Raw genomic sequence first — 12764 nt, forward strand, 5'->3', positions numbered from 1 at the left:
TTTTTTAAGGAAAAACTGTCTCAATGAAAATAAGATCATTCAGCTGTAAGATTTTTCAATTTATAATTCTTTCCACAGTTAAATGGCCTTGAGTAGACAGGCACCCCTAGGGCTTCCCAGGGTGCTAGTGGTAAAGAACCCATCTGCTAATGCAGGTTCAATCCCTGGGCTGGGCAGATCCCCTGGAGCAGGAAATGGCAACTTGCTCCAGTATTTCTTGCCTGGGAAATCCCATGGACAGAGGAGCTTGGCAGGCTACAGTCCATGGGACCCACAAACAGCCAGACATGACTGAGCACAGACAGACTCCCCTGTTCTGGGAAGGTCTATTTCTTCATAATCCCTACCAGTAACCCCCAGTCACCTCAGGGCACCTTGCTCTCAGCTTTCCCTGCTGGCTCACTGACCGTCTCCCAGGCTGGTCAGTTGTTACCTGTCTTCTTCCCTCACTCTTCTTCCTGGGACACAGTTCATCCAGTGAAAAGCACTATGACCTCTTCCCCTACTGCACCTTTACAGATGTGCAGAAACCTCATTCACTCAAATGTGCTGCTGCACAGTCAGCGAAGTTGTTTAAGGATAGATGGGCAAATGATTTATTTATGAATTTGCAAGAAAACTTTCAATAAAAATTCTTCATAGGAAGATGAAATAAAAGAGGAAAAGTAAATGGTTTTCATTAAGGAAGAGCCTAGTCTCTGGAGTGGAGTAGGAATTGGGGTAGAAAGAGGATTGTTGTATGATTTTTTTTTTAATCTAAATTCAATTTTTTAATGGAACCTAAAATTTAAAGATACATCATCTTTCCTTGCATTCTATGGTTTCTATGTCAATTTCTCATAGTAACTTTTTATATGTGTACCTTACCCAACTACGTAATTTTACCATTATGTTTCTTACATATTATAAAAGTATTGTTTTATAGTATGTTTCCCAAACATATGGATTCTATTATTACATATAATGTTACATATTTTGCAAGATATTTAAATATACTATATATATATATATAAACAAGAAGTGTGTATGCATAGAATAGGATGTTAGATTCACTGTTTTGTTTTTACACAAAGGGAATTTATTCCATACCACACAGTTGAGGTTTTTGTCTGTTTCTGTGAATTTATTTTCTCCCAGGTAATTTATGGCATCATTTAAACTTAAGTTTATATTTAAAGTCCTTGCTTCTCCAAGATTGTAATTTGCAGACATTAACACCTTGGTATCACTGATGTTTGCCAGTTCTCAACTGCAAGTTCATCTCCGCACAGTTGACTTATCCATGTGTAAAAACATTGGCAAATATGAGCTCAGAATGTTTGAATTACTTTAAAAACTTTGTGACTTTCTTCATTTTAAAGATTTACAGTCATTCATTTTAAATTGATGTGTTTTTCATTTTGCTCTAATAATTCAAGAAAAGTGGACAGGTCACATGGGTAGACAGGCAGGATCTTGGGTGCTGTGATTGGTTGGCATTTACACAGTTTTTTCATGTAGGATTTAGTAAAAGGTGACCTGAAATTTAGAAATGTAATCTGTAAGACAGTCAGAGAAAACGTTCTTTTAAGTACACCCCTGTCAGTATAATGTGCTGCTTATTCTGTACTGTAATTTTTTTTGTATCTGTCAAAAGATGTAAGCTATATTCAGTAAGGAGGACAGCAAGAATTTGAGACTTCACTTACATTTCTTTTTCTGATAGGAAGTTCATGCTTTTGAAAAAGGATAGAAATTAACATTTCTCTAGAATTATTTTTTTCCTTCATTCGAGGCTATTTCTTACTTCCAGCATTGTAATGTGTTTTATGAACAGGCCACATATATATTTTATTTGTCAGGAGAAGTGATGAATATTTACAAATTTCAGCTGGCATTGCACTCTGCTGATAAGGATGGGAGTTTACGTGGCTCTGAAGAGGTTACATGAAGTGGAATTGGGAAGCAAATTGTATTTACACAATATGGGATGATGTTCCTAATAGGTGTTCTATTTATTCTCACATTTTGCTGAGCTTTACTAGAAATAACTTCATTTCAAAAAGGACAAATCTGATTGAAGGCAAAAGCATTCCCTCTCCACAGATACTCATCCAAAGGCTTTACATTAGGTTTTCCTGATGGGCACACAGCTGTATTTTATACTATTTTTGTACAAAGTGGTAATGTGGAAAATAAAACTCTAAATAGTATACTTGATTGCTTCATGCACCAACCATTTAAGTTACTAGATTTATATTTACAATTTTGGAAGATGTGTTGCAATATGATATTCTGAGAATAACTGTCAAAATCATAATGCTGGGATTTCTTTTCATCTTGTTGTCAAGGTAAAGTTATTGAAATTCACAGTCAGGAGGTCAGAAAGATCACTTCTTATCTCTTATCATCAGTGGTTTAATGCCAACCTAAACAGCTACTGTATAATGTCAAAATTATCACAGTGCCCAGGCTGCAGGGGTACAACGTACCACATGATTTAATGTATTTCCTGTCTGGAATGAAGATTATGAAAAGGCCAGCAAGCAGGAGCTACAGTGGTTTAGAAGAAAATTAATTTCTAATTTTTCTTTCTCTTTTTTCCCTTCATTTTTAGATTTTGGATTTAGTAAAAGGGACGCATTACCAGGTAGCCTGTCAGAAGTTCTTTGAGATGACACATAATGTAAGTAAATTTTTAAACTTTATAACCTTATCCTTTGTCTTCTGTTAGTGTTTGATTCAGGAGTTTTTGCTACAGCAGTAGAAACCACTCCAGCTGTTTTCAGGGGAAAGGGATTTATTACACAACATGAGGTTGCTTATAAAATTTATAGAAGAGGCAGGGAATTAAGCTTGGATGCTGGAGAACCAGCAATAGTGTAACTAAGAAAAACTATATTCTGAGAAAATCTTACTTTGCTATGGCTACCACCTACCCCTCCACTTCTATGGATGAGACCAAGGGTTGGCATTTTTTCTGTAAAGGGCCAGGTCATGACAGGTCCATGTGCCCTTTGTCACAGCTGCTCCTCTCTGCTGTTGTCATGCAAAAGCAGCCTAGACATTGTGGGAAGGAGCAGGCTTGCATCTGTCCCGGGAGAACTTTATTTATAGGAGCACATGGTGGGCTGGACTGGGCCCTCAGGCCTTAGGTCCCCAATCCTCAGAGTAGGTGTGGAATGCTGACTGCTGTTGTCCAGAAGAACCAAAGGCTTTTGCCATCTTCCTTGTAGAAAATTGAATGCTTTTACTTGTGACTGCTCCCTCATGTTACTTTAGTCTGTTTCTTAGTCTCATGTTTATCTGCTTGGCAGACCCTAGGTTATGCAGTGGACCCCCAAGCTGCAAGGGAGTCAGGGAACTGTGTTTGGTTGTTTTCTTGCCAGACTCCTGTACAAAAGGCCTGTTAGTAGGTTCTGAGAGGTGTAATGCTTAGGTCACAAACTCAGAGGTCTGCAGGGGTCAGGCAGATAACCCAGACAAGTGAAATTGCCTGAGATGAACACCACTGACAAGTCACACTGCTAGAGTTGTGAACGTTGACAAGTTTTGCGGCTGTGTGCAGGCTGACAGTGTGAGCAGGTCAACTTAGCTCACAGACCCCCGTTTGCAGTCACTGGTCCTGATCATGGCTTTCTAACATGGGACAGAAAGCCAAGAATGGACCTGGGCCATGCACCCTTGAAACATTTTTTCTCTAAGTACATATTGCACATTTTTGGAGCCTAGTGTTTATCAGGTTTCAGAAGGATCCATGATCCTCCCAAAAAAGATGCTACATGTATGGAATTCATCATCAGCTACCATGGTACTTTAAGTTTTATAATCAGTTTTATGTTTTCTGGTTTTCATGAAATCATTTTTCTTTTGTGGTTATATAATTGCAAAATTTCTTACATTAAATTTTTTAGGACAAATATATCTTATAACATCACTGATAATAATGAAAATAATAATAATATTGAATAATATCAGCCAACACCTACAAAACCCTTCATGTATGCCAGGCCCAGCACTTAGTGCTCTGGACATATTGGTCCTTTGGTTTACACCGCAGAGTAGAGTAAGCCCGATCCACATCCCCATCATGTCAGAGCTTAGAGAGTCTGAGGGATTAAGGCCCTAAAGGGTGAAGCTTGGATTTGAACAGGCTGTCAAAGCCCTCACCTGGAGCTTTTGAACCAATCCTGACTGCTGTTCTGGAGCACCTGAAACTGTGTTTGTAATAACAACTGTGGAGGCCATTAGTATTTTCCTGTCTAGATTCACAATCCAGACTTCACAATTTACTTTAAAAAATAAGCGGGCCTAGTAATTCAACACGACTCGCCTGAGGGACCACAGCTGGTTAGTGGGAGGTCTGGAAACAGAATTCTGGAGACAGAATCCTGGTCTGCTCTGGGCCGTGGGTCCAGTCCTCTTACTCTTACACCTAACTGTTGAAAATAGTGATTTTATTTGAAAGCATAAAAATTTTATTTTTACAAAGTTGAAAGGACTAAATGTCAGTATAGTAGTGAACAACAAATTGACATCAGTTTTATTAAAATAGGAATCTCAACAGATGAGCCACATGTTTGGTATTTTCAGCATCAGCCTTGCACAACTCTTTCCCCTATAGACTGTATTCTTTAATTTGCTTGCTCAACTTGAAAATTTTAATTTAATTTAATTCTTAATTATTTGTGGACCTTTTTAAGTAAGAGGCCTTATAACTTTGACAAATTAAGGTCAACTTATGTAACCTCTTTTTTTAAGAACATATGAAAATTATATTTAACACTGAGTCTGTGACATTGCTAAAAAGTAAGATGTGTTTATTTCTCAGATCGGCTTTTGTAGCATCTCTCCTATTGATTATTCCTATAAGAGTATTACTACTATTGCCAGTGTTTAAAACTTGCCTTAGATTAATGAAGAGACTAAAAAGACACATGTCTAAATCCTCCCACATAAAGAAAATTTACTTTAAACCACATATAAATCAATGGAATAAAAAGGCTGTTTGTATTCACTAAATGTCTCCCTATAGATTTTTTGTTGTGAATCTCTCTCTTCACTTACTATTTTTTCTAATTTAATTTAAAAACAAAGTCTATTTTTATTGTCATGTTGCTATCATTCTGCCTGCTTTTCCCAAAAAACCTGTGATTATTTTTTTGAGCCCTGTGTGATCCAACTCACTTTAATGAAAGTTTTGAAAATGAACCAGTTAGCTGATAACATTTACAGCAGTGCTGTGATGGTTCCATATGGCTTTTTTTGGTAAGACCAGCTGCCTCATTATAAGCTGTCATTGAAAACCTCTTGATTAAAACCCAAACATCCCATAGGTAAAACAGTATTGCTTCCATTCCTTCAGAATCCACATTTGCTACAGCAGATATATAAAACCTTTGTTACTGTGAAGGTCGTCGTGTGCAAAACATGCTGATTCAAAGCAGATGTTAGAGAGAGATTCACTTAGTAGATATCAAAGGCGGGCCTGCTTGAAATCTGTTTTCTTCAATATTTTTAGAGAGCAATATTTTATATTGTAGTGATTTTTAAAAAATTTTGTCATACTCTGTTTGTAAATGAAAATACTAGGCCTTTGTGTAGATTAAACTCTGGATTTTAATTGAAAATTGTTTCTTTAAAAATAGGTCTCTTTAGGTACTGAGTCATTCTGGATACTTATTTTCCAAACAGCTTAGCATAATTCCTTTTCACTGTAAGAGATCTCTACACAAATCTTATTAAAATCTATCACACATTTTCCTATAGTCTTAAATAGGATATACCAAGTACACTTAAGCTTTTAATCCTTGCTCAAGATCACTTTGGGGATCAGTCAGAACCCTGGGCCAGGAGTACCACTGTCTCTTGTGTGGGTCACTCACTGCAGCAGCTTCCTGACTCCTTCCCCAGCAGCTGTGCACTTATCTGCCCAGTTCCTTCTCCTCCACACGGCTGCCAGGTCGCTTGTAAAACAGAGAAATCTGACCATTTCAGTAATGTGCTTTTTAAAAACATTTAAAAAGCCTTCCCCATCCCTCTTAAGAGGAAACTCAAAATTTATGATGTAGCCTATAAAGGTCTCCATTCCACCTCTTTCTTCTGCTCACCTTTTGTTAGATCTTTGCTTTGGGACTTCCAAGTTCATAGGACAGAGTGAAGATGTGTCACAGGATTTCCCTCTCTCAGTACTTAACAGAAAGTAGAAAACATAATAATAGTAAAAAAATTATTAACCACAAAGAAAAATATCAATAGTAGCAACCAAACAAGAAAAAAGGCAAGGAGGGAAACATTCACAGCAAACAAAATTGTGAAAATTCTCACTTAGTATTTCCAAATATAGAATGAAGCAAACTGGTTCTCACCCCCCCTTTGTTTTTTAGTGAGAAGTAAAGGTAATAATGGGGCTTCGCAGGAGGCACAGGTTCTATTCCTGGGTTGGGAAGATTCCCTACAGTAGGAAATGGCAACCTGCTTCAGTATTCTTGCCCGGAGAATTCCATGGACAGAGGAGCCTGCAGGGCTATAGTTTATGGGGCTGCAGAGAGTCAGACGTGACTTGAGTGCCACCACCACACAAACGAAGTAACATAACTTCTAAGCATTAAGTGAAGTGGGAGATTTTGATGTGGATAAATCTCTTACTCTATTCTTTTTACTAATTGGATTTAAAGTAAAATCTGTTTTCATTCTATTTGGTTTATGCTTCTCCCCTTCCTCCCTATAACTTCCTAGTTTTATGTTCCTGAACAGGATGAAAGATAACTTCCTTCAGCCAAAAATAAAAGTGAAAGAAAGAAAAATTTCAAAAGAAATACCCCATCTTAGAAGAAATATAGTCCAGTAAACAGAAGGAAACTCTTCATAAGTTCATCATGCTATCAGGCATCTTAATAGATGTTTGGTAAAATTAGCTTATTTAACAAAATGAGTTAAGAAAGGGCGATTGCAGACCTAAGAGAGAAAGTTGGGAAACATGACATCACACAGAACCTAGGTTACAGCCCTCATTTCAATACCCTTGGCATTATTTAGTTGGTTAATAAAAATATTAATTAAAACGGATTACATTTCAAATGTAACCTAACATTACATTTTGGGCTTCCTTGGTGGCTCAAATGGTAAAGAATCTGCCTGCATGTAAGTGACCTGGGTTCGATCCCTGGGTCAAGAATATCCCCTGGAGAAGGGAATGGCTACCCACTAGTACTCTTGCCTGAAGAATTCCACGGACAGAGGAACCTGGCGGGCTACAGTCCATGGAGTCTCAAAGTGTTGGACACAGCTAAGCAACTAACACAAACAAAATATTACCTTTTAAACTTAAAACATTTGAGTGTCATTTATTTGCTAATTTTCTGATATAAAGGCAAAGTCTTTTATTTGAGTATAGTTTAGGGATGGGAATTTGATTTCATTTTTTTTCGAAAACCATACACATAATACACCACCACTGATTTCCAGTTTATGTTTCTTTAAAGTGGAAAAAGAACTTAATGATAATACAAAGCAGTATGAATGATCTTTCTCCCTGTCTTTTTGAGAATTCAGGTTGTTTTATTTTTAACTTGCCTTTCTTGAATCTTTCCAAAGCATTTAATGTAGATTTCTTAGACCCAACAACCCTTTCTTTTTATCCTCATATTTCCTTGGTTTTCCTCGTAGCAGCCCTGTGACATAACTATTATTACCCCCATTTCAGGGGAGAACAAACTGATGCTTAATATAAAGTGAAAACTGAAAGTGAAGTCATTCAGTCGTGTCAGACTCTCTGCGACCCCATAAACTGTAGCCTACCAGGCTCCTCTGTCCTTGGGATTTTCCCAGCAAGGGTACTGGAGTGGGTTGCCATTTCCTTCTCCAGGGCATCTTCCCAACCCAGGGATTGAACCTTGGTCTCCCACATTGCAGGCAGATCCTTTACCATCTGAGCCACTAGAGAAGCCTGGTGTATAAAATACAAAGTTGACCACATTTCATTTTGTCCACGTTAAAATCTAATCATTCAGTTTACTCCGCAGATATCTGTGATAGATATTTTGACAGTTTTAACAACTTGAAACAAGGTGTAGAAAATATGTAATTAATGATCACAAAAGGTGCTAGCTTGTTTTTGCATAAAGTGACCCAACTGTACTTTTTATAATTCTTATAGACAGTTTTATCTCTAAAATAATATTTATAATGCTGTGATTGTAAGTTTGACTTTGCATAAAACCCCTTAAAACAGATTTCAGAGTAACTAAGTGACCTAAAGGCCTGAATTCTAATTCAGGCACAACTGGTTATTAGTGCCGTGACTGTGTCTAAACCATTTGGGTCTCACTTTCTTAGTCTGTGCTTGGAGGAGATTCAATTTAAAGGATTCCTTATATCTTTCCAATCTCTAGAATTCTTTATTTATAAAAGCAAAGCCTACTGGTTGAAAATGTGCTGGGAAATGAACTTACTTTTCATGAAACACTTTGTAAAATGCAAACTTTATATTGAATCTCCCAGTTTTTAATGAATTGAGTGAAAAACAATATAATAAAGAAGTTCACAAAATGACTCCATTGTTAATAAAAATTATAGATAAAACATTCAGTAAATATTTTGAAACTAAGCAGAAAAGGAGCAGATAAAAAATTTTTCTTAGTGATCTGGGTAATAACTCATAAGTCAGTGTGTCCACTATCAATCTGCTATACACTGAATTATTATAAAATTATTGGTCCGACATGTATCAACAATGACTACAGAGAATCAGAGAACCCTGGGATTCTCAAGTAAGTTTTACCAGGAAAGATCTTCTTTCTGTTTATTGGTCTACTTTTTAAGGTTCATCCTGAACTGTAATGGTAACTTTAACCCCCTGCTAATCCATTTTAATCCACCATAAGATTGCACATATCTTTAATCACATCACTTCCCTTCTTAAGAAATGTTAGTGACCACTAAAAATTTTGACCCTGCGCAGCTGGGTCTGGGTTACTGACACAGCTGTCGGATGTCTCTGCGCCCTGGCCGCGGCCTCACCCAGCCTCGTGTCCTGTCGCCCCTTTCTGTGCCTTGTACACCAGCCCGCCCGCACTTCCTGCTTTTCCAGGCAGCCCTCTGTCCCCTGCTCCTGGGGACCCACTGCTTGTAGGCCCTCACCCTCATCGTCCCAGCTGTTACTCTCTCATCCTTCTAGACTCAGCTCATTAGGAAGATCCTCCTCTTTTCTTTTCTTGTTTTTTAAACAAATATTGACTGACAAGATGCCAAGCATTTTGCTCTGACGTGCCTTTGAGCGTCTGAGGTGTCAGGTAGGAGGTGGGTGGGGAAGCAGGGGTCTGAGCTGGAAGTACCCCTCACTGCTCGTTACTGTCGGGGGTGGCTGGAGCTCCCTGTGAGTGAGATTGTGTGAGTGGTGGTTGAGATTTTGAAGGAGAATCTGTGTTTCAGATGTTGAGTAGGTTCTGAATGAGGTCTGGATGGTTCTTCACACCCCCTTTATTTGTACTTTTGTTATTTACGTGTTATTGTGACACACATCTGCTTCTTGTGCAGGTGGATGATTGTGGCTTTTCTTTGAGTCATCCAAACCAGTTCTTTTTTGAGAGCCAGCGGATCCTCAGTGGAGGTAAAGACATCAAGAAGGATTCTGTCCAACCTGAAACGCCCCAACCCAGACCGAGTGTCCAGAGAAGCAAGGATTCGTCCTCCACTTTGGACTCACTCAGCTCCGCTCTGGACATGGATCTGGAGGAACTGGAGGAGTTGCTTCAGTGAATGGTTCCTGGGCAGTTGGTAGCCCATCTTCTTCACTGGCTTTTATTTCCAACTTCGCAATTTTGCCTTTTTCTTTTTCGTCACCTTCTCCCTCTGCCCTACCTCCTTCATCCATCCACATGTGCATGCTTCTCAGGAAGGCAGGCTTGCAGGTAAAAACAAAGACCTCCAGTGTATTTTGCTTTGTCAAAAGAGAAGAGGAAGTATTTCTTTTGAAATATAACACTTGAATGATGTGACTTAAGTCCTATTTTAGGAGAGAAAGCAGCATTCTGGACTGGTTACTGTCGTCTAGAAACAATACAACTGAGGACAGCTTTTAGTTTAATGCTTATCACTGTAATGTTGACCCAGACCTTTTCTGGACCATCTTTGTTAATAAATATCAAAATGTATATAATTGTATGTCTGCATATAATTGTGAGACTCATATTATGCCTTTGCCTCAGGTTTTAATGTGGTATTCTGGAATATTCAACATACTGCCAAATTTTAAACTTTTTCTGCTTCCTTTTTCTCTTGAGTTGGCCATTTGAAGTTATTCTGCATTAGCAAGAGAATTTTTGCCCCTTTGAATGGGAGCAAACTCTATTGAAGTGAGTTGTGACTCAGGAATTAAGAGAAACTGAATGTGTACAGTCACTCATACTGTTACAAGGAATAGAAGGGTTTTATTATATAAAACCATAGTATTCCTTTTCCGCTGCCACTTCCACTCTCTTGGGGGAACAGCTATCACTAAGGTGAGAAGGTTCTAAGTAAAGACTGAGGTGTTTCTTCATCCCCCCCTCCAGCTTCCACAACTCACTGCTTCTGTGGTTGCTGTGAACTACCAGGTAGGTTTGGTAAATTCATTGACTTCGGTGGTGACTATGCTTGTATTTTTAGTAATGCCTGTTTCAGAGCCAGCAGGAGAGTTGGTTGTGAAATGTCATGGGTGTGCCCCGAACTACTGCCTTGCTCCTTGCCTGTCTTTGGTGAACACCGTGTGCCTGCGGGTGGTGCCCTGATCTGAGGTATTTCCTCCCTGTGGGTGCTGCTCACTCGCTAGAGCATTTACACTCATAGAGAAATGTGACCCTCACTCACCGACTCCCTTGGATGCCATTCTACACAAGTCTCTTTTCCTGAGGAAGAGGGCCCTTGCCCTTTATCCCTTTTTTAAAAGTTATTATTATTGTAGTATAGTTGATTTTCAGTGTTGTGTTAATTTCATATGTACAGCAAAGTGAGTCAATTACACACATACATATATGCGCTCTTTTTGTCCTTTATCCTCTTTAATCACATGAGACACTGCACTGTCTGTCTTAAACAGGATCAGAGCATCAGAACCTAAAAATGTCAGCTGATCAGGTTTTATCTTAGGCTGCTGAGCAAAAATTTCTTGGAATATTTAGTGACATATAAAGGAAATTAGTCCTGAATACTCATTGGAAGGACTGATGTTGAAGCTGAAACTCCAATACTTTGGCCACCTGATGTGAAGAACTGACTCATTGGAAATGACCCTGATGCTGGGAAAGATTGAAGGCGGGAGGAGAAGGGGACAACAGAGGATGAGATGGTTGGATGGCATCACTGACTCAATGGACATGAGTTTGAGTAAGCACCAGGATTTTGTGATGGACAGGGAGGCCTGGCATGCTGCAGTCCATGGGGTCGCCAAGAGATGGACATGACTGAGTGACTGAACTGAATTAAACTGATAACTAAAGAAGATACATCTGAATCTTTGCTTGTCTTTGTGACTTATTATTACCTAGTTCAGAAAATAGTGTTATTCCATACAAATTACCTTTATAAATCTCTCCCTTCTGAAACCATCTGCTATTCCTTGTATCATGTATAGTTCTCAGCAGAACTCCAATGACTGCCAACCACTTCATCCCTAAACTGCAAAAGTTTTTTTTTTTTTAATGTTAAGGATGAGTACTGTTTTAACCCCAAAGTCAAGTTAGTGATGGAAAGCCAAGCACAGAAAAGCAGGTCTCTATTGTATTACAAGAAGGGAAATCGAGCCGCAGCCTCATGCTGTAGCTCAGCGAGAGCCTCAGGACAGGGCATTTCGTACCTGGCACGATTTGCAAGGCTTTCTTTCCTGCCGTGTGTTCACCTCTCCTGAAGCCTGAGCGCCCAGCACGGAGCCCTTGACAGCAAGCACCTGTGTCTGAGGGCACTGTCAGAGTTTGACTGTTTTATGTGTGTCTAGTCAAACTCCAAAATAACACTTGTTTAAATATTAGTTGTTTTCCCAGTTTCATTTCTTTGTAATAAGGCTTGGTTTCCTGTCGTGTATTATACAGAAGAATATATAAATATTTTGTGAATCGTGTAGATTAGAGGATGGGGTTAGAGGTTTATATAAGAAGATAGACTTTAATGCCTTTCTGGTGCTTTATGGAGTTGGGAAAAGCAATTTATTTTTCATGCTTCACAGGTCTTGACAATTTTGATTTGTTTTCTTTGAAAGACCTGTGTGAATCAGATGATGTAGGAAGAACTCAAAAGAAAAATCAAAAGCCAGCAACCTCTTTTCAAAACAGCAGCCATTGAAGAAGAACATGAGCCTTCCAGGTCTTTTAACATCCGTCTTTTATTACCTCAAGAAGGAAAGGCTGTACAGTGATCAGAGACAAAAGAAGAGACAGGAGAAGCCGAGCCCAGGTTGGAAATTTGCAGCTGATGGGAGCACCAACGTTGTTTTTTAAGATACTGTCCCATTTCTTTCATTTTATTTCTCACTCCATTCAGATAGTCTAAAACCCTTGATTGCAATGTGCATAAAAGAATACTAGGAAGGTTTAAGTAAACTTTTCATATATAGTCGCTTATAATAGTATAGTCGTGAAAGTAAACAGTTACAGATTTTGAAAGGGAGGGAGCAGAACAGAGCAATGAAAAGGAAGGATCTTTAAATCATCTGGCCTTGTAAGCTGAGGGATTTCCCTCTGTAAAAGCACGGCAGTGTCCTGCTTGTTACAGTTTGCTGCCTGACTGATACTCAGGGTCTTTGCAAACAAACT

General features: G+C 38.8%; 1 protein-coding gene across 1 annotated transcript in view; it reads left to right on the top strand.

Moving 5' to 3' along the window:
• The window catches only part of PRIM2 (DNA primase subunit 2), a 336446-nt gene extending 326308 nt beyond the window's left edge, over positions 1-10138 (top strand). The window contains exons 13-14 of the mRNA XM_005899721.3: positions 2597-2665; positions 9517-10138. Coding sequence (XP_005899783.1) covers positions 2597-2665; positions 9517-9738 — 291 coding nt within the window. The 3' untranslated portion in view covers positions 9739-10138. The remainder of the gene's footprint in view (positions 1-2596; positions 2666-9516) is intronic.
• Positions 10139-12764: the final 2626 nt, after the last annotated feature.

Source organism: Bos mutus, chromosome 23 (assembly GCF_027580195.1).
Source record: "Bos mutus isolate GX-2022 chromosome 23, NWIPB_WYAK_1.1, whole genome shotgun sequence".
NCBI classification, from domain to species: Eukaryota; Metazoa; Chordata; class Mammalia; order Artiodactyla; family Bovidae; genus Bos; species Bos mutus.